This window comes from Peromyscus californicus, unplaced genomic scaffold, assembly GCF_007827085.1.
Source record: "Peromyscus californicus insignis strain IS unplaced genomic scaffold, ASM782708v3 Scaffold_14__1_contigs__length_90479793_seg_2, whole genome shotgun sequence".
Taxonomy (NCBI): Eukaryota; Metazoa; Chordata; class Mammalia; order Rodentia; family Cricetidae; genus Peromyscus; species Peromyscus californicus.
In genome coordinates, this window is record NW_026294436.1 from 73,623,336 (window position 1) to 73,639,110 (window position 15,775).

The following is a 15,775-nucleotide window of genomic DNA, read 5'->3' on the forward strand; positions in this document are numbered from 1 at the left end:
TTAAAAGTCAAAATTAAAACCTTCTCTATCATTCAGAGAGGATGGAGATTTTCTGTTAGCCATGACCAAGATCATTCCCTGCCTTTAGAATATATATGTAATATAAATCAGGTCCACATAGTCTTTGATAGGAAACGCTCCTGAAATTGTTTCATAGCAGAATTCTGGGTTTACATGCCCTAGACTATGCTTTGAGAAAAATTAATGAGGACCTCCAGAAAAATGCACATTTTTCCTAAGATGGAATTTTCAAGTTTTTTTTTTTTTTTTTTTTTTAAAGGAGGTGCGGGATAGCTACAGGAGTCCATGGTACAGAAGCTGACTGGAAGAGATTGCTCCCAAAATGTCTCCATACAACCCTGATGGTCTTTTGGAAAATATAGTATATACATGTTCTAAAATGTATGGCAGTGGTTTGGGGAGCAGTCTTGACTGTCTTCCTCAGTTTTGTGATGGTAGCCATAGTGCCATCTACTGGTTATCACAAGCAAAATTTTTTTTTTTAAATGCTCTGCCCCTAATTTTCTAAGTTTGTTCGAAGGGCTAATTATAATCCATTTCTTCTCTCTTCTGTGCCTGAAATACAGAACCCTTTGTCCCAAAGTATGAAGGTCCCTAGTCAGAGCCAGAGTTCAATATGAGTTTTCTTACCCAGGACTAATTTTTACTACATGACTGTTTGTATCTCAGAAGTAAGGTGTTTATTTGTTAGTCTTCTCTGGAAAATGTATAGCACATTTTATAGACTTAAACCACTTACAAATTATCAGGCAGATATATTGATAAATATTTCCTCATTAGTCCTGGGCATTAAATAAATGCTGGTGCCGTACTTGATAATATGATTTCAAGTTTCTTCTAATTCATTTCTCCACTGTCTACAATAGAAGTCATCCACTGACTGTATACACGATGTGAAAAACTGTGTACGCAAGTGGATCTGAAATACAAACCTCTACACATGTACACCTTGATAATATCTGTGTCTCTCCACATTCATACAAATGTAATGAAGAGCCTTTGGAAGAACAGACCAAGCCATCAATAATACATGACTTATTTTGTTTTTCTTTGGACATATTTAAGATTGTGACTTCTGTGTGTCAAAGTTCAAAAGTCAAGTGCTGTGTGTGATAAATTAGGCAGGGGTCAAAGGTTGTTGCCATGCCTTTTGGAAGCTGGTCTGTCTCTGGATTTGCAGCTCATTCATGCTGAAGTGATGCACCATGGGTATTACTACCAAGCCCCGCTTTGCAACATCTGCTCTCCCTAAGTGAGTTAGTGCACGTCAGACATCTTTATGTCAGAATATCACAGTGATGGATGCAGACTTCAGAAAATGCTGCATAAAAATCTGGTGTGCCGTTCTGGCCATTAAGTGAAATTACTATTTAAATTAATGGCACTGTCATGGTTTATCTGTGCAAAGAATGAACGCTGATTAGAGTATTAAGTAATTAGCAATTTATCACACTGGAACAAGGTTGATAATAATTAAAGAAGTAATGGTTTACCAAGGAAACTAGAAAGGGAGTCACTTCTTGTTATGTGAGTGAAATCTTGCTTGAAAATTTTCAATTCAGAAAAGCCAAGATGAAGCCCTTTGTCAAAGAAAGCATCCTTTTTTTTCTCCCCTCGTATAAAAACAGTTCATTATCAAAATTTTAGTTGACCTGTCAAAAGTCCCTCAGAGCGATCTGATGACTGATTAGGGTTTCGAATTAGGTCAATGTCTGCATTCTGATTTCATACTTACAGCATGGTGAAGCCATGCAGTAATTTGAGAGTGGAGGGGGAGATTGTACTCTCCTCCCTAAAAGGCCAGGTTTCAGATTTTGATTGCTCTTTAAAATGGAAACACGAATAGTTTTAAGAAAATTACAAGAGGAAGAAAGTGGCAGTTGAGAAACCAAGGTTGTATTTAAACATATGATCTGAAAGCAGCAGAAATATAATGTCCAAACAATCCCAAATTTAAGCCCATGCTGTTCACTTTTGTTTTTGTGTGAATGAGAGCATACCTTTATAAGTAGGCATTGGCATTTTGCATGAATATACCTGTCTTTATCCATATAATTAAGACTTAGTCTACAATGAGAACCCTGCTGTGCATATCTTATTATAAAGAACATGCCCTGGGAATGAAAATAAAAATTATTAATATCATAGTTTACTTTCAATTACTTTGAAGACTTGTCACATTTAGGTTAGCATGATACATCAAAACTGTGTAATGACTAGTATCTATTATTATTAGTCATATATATAATTTTTAAATATTGAGAAATCTTTTTGAATTATAAACAGTAGTGTGAAGGTTCTTCGGAGCCCTGACTGAGTAGTGTCTTTCTTTAAGAGATCCGCCACACTGAGATCTTCTGAATGATTTTTTTTTTGAAGCTTTGAAAATTCTTTGGTCTGTTATTAGGAGTGCTGTTCCTAATATGGATGTTTGTACAGGACCAGATTAAACAATTCAGGACCCCGGAACACTTGAAATTTGAAGTTCTTTGCATTATCAGTCAGGACTAATAATAAACAAACAGAACTCTAATTAAAATGAATCATTCATCAGGTTGTACTGCTTTATGGCCAGATGCAAATTCTAATAAGCCAGCATGGCGACATGCCATCTAGACACCTTGAGTTCTAGCATAATCTGACTCCAGAGAATTGTTTATTTAACTAGTGCTTTTATGTCTAAATTTATGCTAGGTTTCTTCTATGGCAACAAATGATGGGCATTTGGTCAGTGGGAGAAAAGTCTGTTGACCCTTCAGGTATATTGGTCTCTTCAGATGTGAGAATCAGTGATCCTCCCTTGCATCACTGTCCCCAGTCTTACAACCAGGTCATCTGACAGATCCAGAGCTGCATGAGGCTCAGAAAATAGTGGCTGGCTGCCATGCTCATTTTTCTGGATGTGCATGTGTGGTGTGTGGTGTACTTAGCTCATTAGAACTTTGTACAATGGGTTCTGATCATGGTCACCCACCTCCCCAACTTCTTCCAGATCTCCCCTACCCACCCAATTATTTTGTATCTTTTTTTTTTTACCTTTTTTAAACCCATCAAGGCCAATTTGTTTTTCTTAAATATATTTTTAAATGTCTGGCCTCCCATTAGAGAATGATCATCTTACCAGGGACCACACTCTTAGAAAAAAGTGGCTCTCCCTTCGCCAGCAGCTAACAATTGCCTTTAGCTCCCCAGTAGTGGAGAGACTTCCTGCCAACTCCCCACTCAGTGCTGGCATTTGGGATGACTTTGGCTTGCACCGAGATTGTGTATGATGTCCTAACCAATAACCACTGTGATTGACTGCCCAGCTGTGTTTCAAAGGCAGTGTTTCCTTGGAGTCAGCCACAGCTGCCTCCACTCTTTCTAACCATCATTCCACAGTGGTCCCTGAACCTTGGGAGGAGGGCATGTGGTGTGCATTCCATTTAGGACTGAGCATGCCATAGCCTCTGCATCTCTGCGTCTTGGCCAGTTGTGGTCACTGTTGTGGTCACTGTGTTGCTCATTATCTCCCCTTCTGATGTGGATTATTAGAGATGTAGCTGAATTATTAGAGATGAAGACTCTTGGCTACTTGTTTCTGTTGTTGTTATCATCTTAGGTACCGCAGAATCCCAAGATGGCCTTACACTCAACATATCACTGAAAATAACTTGGTTCTTATTTTCTGCCTCCACCTCCCTAATGTTGGCATCACGGGAGTGTGATGCCATCTGGTTTATGCAGTACTGACTAGAGACCAAGCATAGGCAAGCACTCTACAAGCTGAGCAGTATCCCTGGCTTGGTTGTACATACCCATTCTAATTCTGGGAGAAAGGATGCCTATGACTGTTTCAGACTTCATGAGACACAAATACCACACCCCAGACAAAGACAGCCAAGGATGTACACAGCTCTTACCCAGGACTGCTCATCTGGATGTCACTACATTTCCACTCTGCCTGGCTCTTATCCCAGAGTGCCTGGGTGACCTAGCCTCCCTTGTGAATTTCTGGAGCTTTCTCTCTAGGATCTTTTAATCTAGCTAACCTACTTGTGCAACATGATGTTATCATCACAAAAGGGGCAGGCAGTTTTGACAGAAACCCAATCTTTTTTTTTTTTTTAATGGAGTGCGGGCAGAGTCTGGCCCAGCTGAATGATTTCCGAATGGTTCCTCTTGTGTGTTCTTTTCCTAATGAGTGCCTGGCGCTCTTGGTAAGAAGGACCCTCATCACACATCTAAATCACCTTGGTAGGGAAACGCTACCTTTACTAGGACTCCTTCACTGAAACTGCCCGAGTCTGACGTTTTTATACCAAGCTTTACGGCTGCCTCAGTTTTCTTCCCTTTTTTTATTTGATATTCATATATAACATTTTATTGTTGCAGGAATGCTGTGTTGTGGGCAGGATTATGTGAATATGTCAGATACCATATGCTGCTCAGCTTCCAGTGGCGAGTCTAAAGCACACGTTAAAAAGAATGACCCAGTGCCAGTGAAATGCTGCGACACTGAACTTATTCCAGAGAGCCAGCAATGCTGTAATGGAGTTGGATATAATCCTTTGAAATATGTTTGTTCTGACGAGATTTCAACTGGAATGGGGATGAAGGTAATTGATAGAAAGCCTCTTGGAGGTGCCGCTTTGACGGTGGAAAGAGAAATACATTGTTCATAACTATTTTTCTAAAATAGGAATATAAAATCTCATGTGTGCATTATTCATTTTTGCATTCTATCCATATTAATACCGAATGAGTTTGTCATGATTGATGCCAGTGCAATGAATTCTAAAGGAATTCCTAATGATTAGCTGTTCTCAGGGAAGCTTTACCCAGCACTTCAGATGAGTGGATGACAGGAAGTGTGTGCTCCCAGACCGAGCACCATCCTCTCTGGCCCCTGCACAGCACAGTCCGGGGTGCTGTAGCTGCCCACTGTGATGACTCGCCTCAACTGTCAACCTCATGTGATTTGGAATAACCTGGAATCACACCTCTGGATGTGTCTGTGAGGCTGTTTTCCAGAGGAAATGACTGAGGGGGAGCACTGACCCGAGGCAGTGCTGTGCTATGGGAAAGGCAGAGAAAGCGAGCTGAGTGCCAGCCTTCACCTCTCTGTTTCCTCCCTCAATATGTGTTCTTACTATCTTACTTCATGAAAATAAGCCTCTGCGCGGACCTGCTATGATCCACAGTCAGTCTGCTTGTCTTGTGGCATCGGAGATGAAGCACACAGCCTTGTACATGCCAGACAAGCACCCGATCTATCAGTGAGCTGCATCCCAACCTTAAAATGATGTGTGGGGATGTCATTTTAGCCTGGAGTTCCCCACCTTCCCTCCTGGGGGTGCAGCTTTATTATTTATTTGAGGATACTGCTGCTCTTGCCTTAGTTCTCACATCTTAGTTGGTCCTGATCTTCTTAAATCTATCTTTCATTGTTTCCCTTCTAGCTGTTCCTTGTCCACTGATTAGTTTGTCATTTTTCGCCTCACTGAGGTACTGCCGTGGATTTATCTTTCAACATTTCTATTAGTTAAAAAAGAAACAGAACCATTTTGTCTTAAGGTTTTTTTGGTTTGGGGAGGGGAATAGCTATGTTTATGATTCTGAGGGTGTTGGTTTGCTTATTTTTGAATGGTATTATTTGCTTATTTAGCACAGATTTGACTCTTCTTGGTTTATTTTGCTTGCCCTGAACCCGTTAACCTTTCACGGTAAAGCTTGCTGTGCATGGTCATGTTCTGTCTATCAATGGGAAGCATGGCAGGGTAGTCACCTGTCGGCCAAGGAGTCACGTGGTCAAGAGTCCTAACAAGTACCCCAGTACTTTACCCCAGATCAGCAGTAGGGTTTGCTTAGCTTCCGGCTGTGTAGGAACAGTAAGAACTCATAGGGGTGCTCCTAGTGTGCACCTTGCAGATTTACTTTTCCCTTTCCCCGTTTTAAATCTGGGTCCTGACTGTCCTCCCAGTGTGGCCTCTGTGTCCCTCTCGGTCACACAAGCTCTTGTTCATCTTGTCTCATTCAGGCATACACTGCCAATGGCAGCCAGGAACAGCATACCACGGCTGACATCCTGTCTCCAGGACCCATCCCATGGAGCCATCCTGAGACAGTTTTTTTTTCATGCTATACCAGAGATGGCCACTTATATAACCTCCAGTTTCTTCCCCCTCCCAATGTTGCTGTTTATCAATCCTGCCTAACCACTAAGTCAACCACACACTTCAGAGTTCTATTGCTTAAATAGACTATGCTAAAATGGTAGCTCCATAGAATATGCTAAAGTGATGGCTCCATAGAATGTGATTTTCAGCCTTATTGAGATGTGATTGACATGTGTGTGAAAGAGAGACAGAGACAGAGACAGAGTAGTATGCAGCTTGACCTATATGTATACATTAGAAAATGATCACAATTGCCAGGTGGTGCTGGTGCACCCCTTTAATCCTAGTACTCAGGAGGCAGAGGCAGGTGGATCTCTGTGAGTTCGAGACCAGCCTGGTTTACAGAGTGAGTTCCAGGACAACTAGGACTATTACACAGAGAAACCCTGTCTCAAAAAAAAAAAAAAAATGAATGAAAGAAAGAGAAAGGAAGGAAAAAAGAATAAGAAAGGAAGGAAGGGAGGGAGGGAGGGAGGAAGGAAGGAAGGAAGGAAGGAAGGAAAGAAAATGATCACAAAACATTTTAGTATATGAATAACTCCACAAAAATACCAGTTTCTGTTTTTAATTTTCTTTTTTTTTTTTTTTGAGTTGGGAGGGTATGGTAAACAAGCTTCAGATCTACCCTTTGGCAGTTTTCTTTTTAGAAATGTTCATATCACATCCAATATTAGCCAGGCAGCTCCTTTCCAAGCCGCTCACCTCCTGGTACTTCACCAATGGTCCTAGGATCACAGAGGACAGGGAAAGTGGGGACATCTGGCTGGATTGTCCTGGGATACCGTTTGCAGCTCCCACTGCCTTTGCTTTGGTACTCTGCGTGGAGCCAATTAGAGGGCCTCGGCTAACACACGTGGGCTTGGAGACCGGCGTCTTCAAGGAGAAGTGGCTCTTCCCAGCACAGGTACCGGGTCTGCTCCGGGCAGCAGCTCTCCAGCTTGGACAAATATTGAAATGCCTGTGGATTACTTCCCGACCATTTCCTTAAATTTTATATGCTGAGTTCCTGTGTGTAATCCATTGTTTTACTTACATTGGGACAGGTTTTAAATGGACAGATAAATGTGTTCGCTTTGCCTTTTCTTAAAATGAAATTCCTACCATGTTTTTATGAAGAAGTGTTATTTTGATGAACTTGGAGAGAATTTAACCTTTCATGAAAGAGAGAAGAAAAATAATCAAATTTTAATATGAAAACCATTTAAAACCTATTTACTACTTATATGCAGGAATGTAATGTGGATCTGTGTCTTATATGAATATTACCTTCTCTGTAGTTCCTAAAATTTAAAATGATTGAGCACTGAATTTCTTCAGATGGGAGCACTCAGCAGTAACTGTAAAGGACCTAGATTCCTCAGAGAAGAGACTTACAAGTGTAAATAGTTATAACGACAATATGCGATGCTTAGGTTTTCTAACACCATGTATTGTGGGTCTAACTTGTCTTCTTTCAATTTTTGTTACATTTATTTATTTGTGTCTTGGGGTCGTGAACACCTTTGCGCCAGGCAGAATGAGGGAGAGTGTAGAAGTCCAGGACATCTCTATGGAGATGGTCCTCTCCTTCCCATGTGGACCCGGGATTGGACTCAGGGCTCCAACTCGGCACCAGGGTCCTCTAAGCCCTGAGCCAGCTTGCTGATCCCAGTGCCAATTTTTCTTACAGCATAGAAGTTTGGATTCTCATCCTCTATTTTCTCCAAAATACCACATGAAAATGATGAAGTTCACACACAAAAACTAAGGTTCATATTTGTCACGTATGCTCTGAGCTTGAGGCACTTCAGGTGTGAGGTCCTTTAATTCACAGATCAAACCTTCCTGGTGAATTCAGTTTCCGTTTCGTGCACTCATGTACCCAAGGCTTTGAAAGTTCCCAGAGCTAGGAAGACACAAAAGTCAAATGTAATCCAGACTGATGGCCTTTCGACATCTCTGCTCTTTCTGGGGTGCAAACCATTTTCTTCTGTGTGTTTTAGGATGTTTGTTTATCATGAGAGGAAAATATTCCATTCAAGTGATACAGAAATGCATTCCACATGGCTCAAGGAAGTTCACAAACCTACTTCTCCCTATCCCCAACAGGAAACCAGGGTATGTGCAACTGTCTGCCCAGCATCCGTGGAGGCCACAGCACACTGTGGGCAGTGTGACTTCAATGCCACCACCCATATCTGCACTGTGACGAGAGGCCCTCTCAATCCCATGGGCAGGGTAGCAATGGACAGACTGTGCTCTTCAGCGGAGGAGATAGTTTATTCAGGAGATGTAAATGCACAATCCTTCATAGGTAAGGTATACTGAACTCTCTGCCCATGGCTGAGTGGGCCTAGTGAGAGGCTGCCGCTAACGCAGACTCCACTCCGTTTCTCTCTGACACTCCCCCTCACGTCAATCAATTCCATCATACTTTTAGGTCAGCTTGTTTCATGGTAATCAGTGACATAATCTAGATGCATTCAAAACCAGTTATTTAAATTTTTTAAGTCTGTCCTTCAATAGGGATATATCCTGTTTTAAATTAAGTCAAAAGAGAATAAAGAACAAGAAATAGATAAACTGTGTGTGCCTTTCTGGTATATTCCATTGATTGGCAATGTTTTTATTCTTGAAGTTCTAAAGTAACTTGCAGTTAGGGCAGTGAGTGGACACTGAATGGTAAAGCCCTAAGAGCGTTGCTCTGAGGAAGGGGACCACTGCAGGATGGGACTGTCCCCAGGATGGCCAGTCATCCTCAGAACAACCACCCTCACAGCCACCGAGATGGTAACTTCTAAGCACCCATTCGCACTTTTGGATTAGTCTAAAGTAGGGGTCCTCAGCACTGGCTGAGCTGGATAAGGAGCTCTGTAGAGCTGAAGATTATTTCTAAAGAGCTCTGCTCTTTATTACATGTTTTACTATTAGAATGTTTACTAAGTTGCCTACAGAATGTACATGTTTCTGAACAAAAAGGTGTGTGTGTGTGTGTGTGTGTGTGTGTGTGTGTGTGTGTGTGTGTGTTACATGTAGAGCCAGAGAGAGTCCACTTTAGTTACATAATTCGTATACACTGCAGTTAAATAAACAAAGCAATGCTATAGTCAGCATGAACCGTGACTGTGCCTCCCTTAACCACAGGCAGTGAACATGTCAAATTCCAGGAATGGAAAGTTCCAGGGGAGACAGGAAAGCTCACAGAGGGAAGGGACAAGGAGAGGAAATAAAGTGTGCTGATCAAAATTTACTCCAGTGCCGTATGAGGTAGCTCAACACTCCTGCTTACTCCCAAGGCAGTCATCTAGTGAGATCATAGGAGCTTGCTGTGGGAAGCAGACCAACCCACACCTGATGCCTTCGGAAGAATGAGATTTAGAAACTTCCATGGGGTAAGGAGCTTCCTTCCGGGTACTTGGCACCTCCCTCAAACGCTGGTTTCCCTTCTGTGGCCCTTCATCATCCTGCTCAAATCCAAGGCCAGGTCAGCCATGAGCCCCTTCTATTCCTGCAGCATCTGGCTGACAAAATCCAGCCCTCTGCTGCATGGCACTTGCCGTGGATACTCGCTCCATCTGTCCCTCTAGGTTGAAATGTTCTTAAAAATCATATGTTTTTGCCTTTATTGGGATTTATCACACTGCTCATAAAGAAAAACTCCTTAATAAACAACATTAGGAAAGGCTTCAAGACAGAGCACAGTTGCCCTGCTTTCCAGCCTCTGCTGTCAGTTCAATATCACATCAGTGGACTCTCCTTCTTAAATGAATGGGTTTTCATCCCATACAGTCCCCGGCTTTTATCTGCCACCTGCAATCAAGTCAAGATTGTGAAGGGCTCTCAAAACACACTTGCAGGAGTGAGCCTTCTTCCAAAATGAATAGATGTGCTACTGTTGTAACATTATAAGGGCTTTTAAAACCTACACTCCCGGTCGCTTTTGCCTGCCAAAATGCCATAAATTGAACATGAGAAACAAACTTTCTCATTTGTGGCGGTACTAGGGTCTACCCAGCAACTTACCCAGTTTTGACCAGCACTCTCCCACAGAGCTTTGTCCCCAGCCCACTTCTTATTTGTTTTGAAATTGTCTCACTAAATTGCCAAGCTGGCCTTGAACTTGCTGCATCACCCAAGCTGACTTTGAGCTTATGAACATCCTGCTTTACCCACAAACTTTACTGGTTTGTGAAAATTGTTAAACACACTGATGAGTCCATTTGCTACTCACTGTACACACTTAGGGCTCACTTGGGATTAGAGAACCTGTCAGGAGTTCTGTCCCTCTCCTTGCAGTCACTGATTGCAGCCTAGACTGATCAGTGTGTGTCAGCCCTGCCCCATATGTGTGTGTGTGTGTGTGTGTGTGTGTGTGTGTGTGTGTGTGTGTGTAACTGTGCATGAGTAACAGTTATAATTAGAGAAGAAATGAAGAAGTTGAGAGAGAGTTGGGGAGCTTGGTAGGAGTTGGAGGGAAGGGGGAGAAGTGGATATGAGGTAAATAAAATATTTAAGCATGAAATTCTCAAAAAATGTGTTTTATATATTTATATGTATATATGTACATGTATTAAGAGCCTGGGTATATGTCTCAATGGTAGAGCATTTATTTATCATGCACAAGGTTCTAGAATTGGTCTCTAGCAACATATATTTATATTACATATGTTTATATAATATATGTAATGAGTATATTTATATAGTACCTACTAATAGGCAGTCATTATACTAGCACCAGCAGCTATAGACAAGCAAGAATTACCATCTAGGACCTGAAGCCTAAGTGAAGAACTCACTTGGGTGTTTGGGGGCCGGGTGGTGTGACAAAGAGCATCCGTGTCAGCACAAAGTGAACTTTGTGACCCCAGATGCTTTTGAAGAGTATTGTAAGGACACCCGGTCCAGACCAAAAAGGTTGGGAAAGACTTCGTGACTTAGCTGAGAAGGGAAGGACAAGTTGGGACTATGAGTTTGAGGGAAGGATGGTGAGGCTGAGAATATTGCAAATCCCAGGAGCAAAAGAAAAGCCATCTTGTTGGAAAACAGTATCTCAGTACAGCTGGTCATCATGTTTCTCATACAACTGCCATGATGCCACGGCCTGGCTTCTCACAACATTCTTGTCACACCCTTCCATGAAAAGTAAGAACAGCAAAGAGTGACAGGAGATTGTCCCTCCTAAAAGTGATGCAGGCCAGGTGTGGTGGTAAATGCATGTAATCTCAGCACCCTCGAAGCTGAGGCAGGAGGATTACAAGCTTGACGCCAACCTGGACTATCAAGCAAGTTCCAGAGCAGGCTGGGCAACATGATGAGATCCTGTTCCCACCCTGCAAAAAAAACAGTCTTCCATTTTACTTCAATCAGTCGGTGATATGGAAATGAAGTGACCACACCAACCAAGGTATGACAAAAGGCAGGAGACTTTCTAAGCAGGAGGAAGGGAAATCAGGGAGGAAGAAGTAAGAATGTGCCAGTAGCAGCCATAGGCAACAAGGGGCACATGCCCTCTTACCAAGGAAAATGGAGACAGAAGATCTGTGTTTTAGAATTCCTGTTACTACAACAAACACCTGAGAATAATCAGTTCATAGGGAGGGAGAGCCTGGTGTGGGCTCCTAGTTTAGAAGCACATAGTCCACGGTCAGTGGCATGATTGCCTTAGGGTCTGTGCTAAGACTGTACAGTTTGGCTGGGAGAGTACCATGATGGACTCTGCTACCCTACTGACCACCAGGAAGCAAACGTATAGGAAGCTGCTGAGGTGTGCACATACCCTTCAAGGACACGAAGCCAATGATGTCATTTCTTCCACCAAGTCCTTCCCCCAAAGGTCTCACCACCTCCCAATGGCAGCAAGGCTGGAGGAACAAGCCATCAGCACATGGGCTTTGGGGATATCCAGGTCCAAACTTCAGCACAAAACATCTGTGGGGAAATTGACACTCTCCAAAGTTCTGCCACATAACTAACTACATCTCATTTTCCTGTGGATTCTATAAAGTAGTCAGGATGGAGAGTTTGCTGTTGGAGATGCAGATAAAGAAAATGTGGCTCATGGGGTGTCTTGGATGAAGAAAAATGCCCCCTCCCCTTTCCCTTTGCCACCTGTGGCAGAGAGCGAGCTGGCCCAAGAGCCACAAAATTGGAAGAAATGGTCCTGCCCCTCACCAGCTGTAGCAGGTGGGAGATGGGGCACATCACCTCACCTGGGCAGTGCACTAGAGCTGACCTGTTGGCAGGGGGGCAGAGAAGCCAGGCCTGCGGGTGTGAGAACAGGAAAGCTACCCCTACCTCCTCCCTCATATGCCATGAGATGGCAAGGGTAAGGGAAATATGTCCTCCCCCCTGACTCCTTGTCACAAGAAACAGGCAGGAGAGATGACCTCAGGGGCATGAGAACTGAAGAGCTGGACCTGCCCCTCACCAAGTGCAGAAATCTGGAGAGCAGGTCCTGCACCTCACCTGAGCAAAACAGTAGAGATGGCCGTGGTGATGTGAGTGTAGTACGAGTGAGTTGGACCCAAGGGTATGAGAACAGGAGAACTGGCCCTGCTGCTTGCTGTCTGCTGCATTAGGTGAGCTAGCTGGGACAGTGCTGGCAAGCTCGCCTGGGTGATGTCAATGAGGGAGAGCTGGCAAACTGACCAACCCAGCTACCATCCAGGCCCAGAACCAGGACTATGAGATAGCCCACCCCAACACCCACCTCATCTATGAACTGCTGGGGCATGTGAAGGGGCCAGACCTGCAAATCCAAAGCTCCAGGATCTCCATGACAGAGGGCAGCAATAGGATATCCAAGAGGAGTCCTAGTGAGAGCCCAGTGTCTATGGTGCAGCAGAAGCCAGAGACCTCACCGGGAGGTGGTGGCGCACACCTTTAATCCCAGCAACTGGGAGGCAGAGCCAGGTGGATGTCTGTGAGTTCGAGGCCAGCCTGGGCTACAGAGCAAGATCCAGGACAGGCACCCAAAACTACACAGAGAAATCCTATCTTGAAAAAAAACAAAAAAAGAAAAAAGAAAAGAAACCAGAGACTTCGAACCAGACTGAGAGCTCATTGCAGCAGATCATTGCAGCAGATCATTGCAGCGAACACTTACAAGTGAATATGTATGGACTCACTGGGCCACACTACAGCCTCCATGCCAAGACTTTTTTTTTATTTGTTTTCTTTTTGTTGTTTTGGTTTTTTGTTTGTTTTACTTTTAAATGCTGTTTTGTGAGAGAGGTTGCAAGGGCAGAGGGCAGAAGTGACGGGACAGGGAGAAGAGAAGGATGGGAATCCATGATGTGGAACCCGCAGAGAGTCAATCAAAAGTTTTAGAGAGAAAGAATGTGGCTCAAGTCCCTAAGAGAATGGACCAAATTAACACAAACTCCAGTGGAGGGAGCGCACGTGTCCAGGAGCAGCTCCCTTCCGGTCCTCACTCTGACAAAGAGTCACTCAGAAACCAAATGTGAAAAGTAAAAAAGGCTCCAAGTTTACAGGAGTAAATAAGTGCAAAATAAATTTAAATCATTAAACTTTCAGGGTTTTCTTTTTGCTTTTTGGTTTTGGGGTTTCTTTTTGTAAATGCATAAAATCGATACTTTGGGGGTTATTGAACTTAGGGAACTAAGATTTTGACACACAGTGACTAATGAAAGCCAACCAAACACTCAGCAGGTTGGGTTTCATTGTTCTAATGAGATTAGTTGGTTGGTTGGTGTTTGGCTTTGGGTTCTGGGTTTGGTAGAAGTGGATACTGCAGGGGTATTGTTTTTATTCACTAACATGGCACCACCAGAAGCTAAGTTTCAAGTCTGTGTCTCATGAAAATATAACTTATGTGATATTTTAATAAAGTAATATTAACAAAGTAATAATTGGTAAGATTTATAGTGACAAAACTACAAAATAGCATTGGCAAACCTGCCTCATCTAGAAATAAAGGGTACATGAACTTTTGAGACACTCAATTTAACCTTATATTAGTCTTCTTTTCAATCACTTCTTTTGTATATACCTGAGCATGTGCGTATGAGTGCCTGCATGTGTGCATGTGTGTGTGTGATGTGTGTGTGTGTGTGTGTGTGTGTGTGTGTGTGTGTGTGTACATATGTACATCTGTAAGCCAGAGGACCATGTTGTTTATCTTCATCTGTTATCCATCTTATTTTTGAGGTAAGTTCTCTCACTGCCTGGGTGCTCTGGGATCTGCCTTTGCCCGCCCCACCCCGAGTGCTGGGATTGCAACCCTGCTGAGCCTAGTGTCTCCCATGCATCTGGTATGGAGTCCAGGTCCCTACACCCACACAGCAAGCACTTTCCCTCTGAGCTGTCACCGCAGACCCTCGGCTGTTCCTTTATAAGCACTTCTCTCTTCAGAAATGAGGAGTTCCGTGCTGTGAGACTCCCATCTCCACACTTCAATTTTTTCATGATTTATAAAATGAAGATATCTGATTTTTATTCACAAAGGGGTAAGAGTGTTAAGCATTTGTTTTACATGTTTAGAGATCTTGATTTTCAGGGGTTGGAGACATGGCTCATAAGTTAAGAGGCTGTACTGCTCTTGTAGAGGATCAGAATGTAGCTCCCAGTACTCATGTAGGAGAGAGGCTCACAACTGCCTAGAACTCCAGATCCAGGGGATCCAATGCCATCATCTGACCTCTTCAGGTACCATCGCTCACACACACACACACACACACAGAGACAGAGACTGAGACAGAAAGACAGAAGTAAAAATTAAATTTAAAAATGATTTTGACTTTAATTTTTAATGTGATGGCTTAAAAAAAAAAAAGTAAAGCCCCAGAGTCTGTTTTTGTCTTTGCAGATGTAGACCTTGAACCCAGTACCAGGTATGAGTACAGGGTTTCTGCATGGAACAGCTTCGGGAGAGGATTCAGCCAATCTGTTAGAGCCAGCACAAAAGAAGATGTGCCTCAAGGAGTCAGGGCCCCCAGATGGGCCAGAACGGGCAACCCTGAAGATGCTATTTTCTTAAACTGGAAGAAGCCCAAACAGTCAAATGGTATTAAGCTACTACAAAAATAGAATTACCTAACTTTGCAAATTCCTAAAATATGTGGAATTACCTAACTTTGTGAATTCCTCCAATATGGAAATGAGTGTACTATATATTGGCATGTTATCTATTCAGTGGGAACTATTTACTGATAGACGGAACCCTCTTGTGCCAGTTCATCGATCATCTTTTTAAGCCAAAATAAATAATAATGCTAATAATAATCATTCAAAATCCCAAATCCTCACATATACCAGAGCTGCTTTCAAATAAGCAGAATATAGTTGAAGTCAAAATTGTTTCATTGTTGAAAGTAAATCTTTTAAATCATGAACAGAGATAAATACATAACATAACTCTGTCCGGAATCCATCTTCCCCCGGTAACAAAATTGAGAACTGCTTGGACATAGAAAGGTGTTGTATTTTAAAATGCTCATTTCGGCCGGGCGGTGGTGGCGCACGCCTTTAATCCCAGCACTTGGGAGGCAGAGCCAGGCGGATCTCTGTGAGTTCGAGGCCAGCCTGGGCTACCAAGTGAGTCCCAGGAAAGGCGCAAAGCTGCACAGAGAAACCCTGTCTCGAAAAACCAAAAAAAA

At 42.9% G+C, this 15,775-nt stretch overlaps 1 protein-coding gene across 1 annotated transcript in view; it reads left to right on the forward strand.

Annotated features, from left to right (window-relative positions):
- The window catches only part of Ush2a (usherin), a 706,426-nt gene that overhangs the window by 544,342 nt on the left and 146,309 nt on the right, over positions 1–15,775 (forward strand). The window contains exons 50-52 of the mRNA XM_052737975.1: positions 4,396–4,619; positions 8,268–8,472; positions 14,986–15,183. Coding sequence (XP_052593935.1) covers positions 4,396–4,619; positions 8,268–8,472; positions 14,986–15,183 — 627 coding nt within the window. The remainder of the gene's footprint in view (positions 1–4,395; positions 4,620–8,267; positions 8,473–14,985; positions 15,184–15,775) is intronic.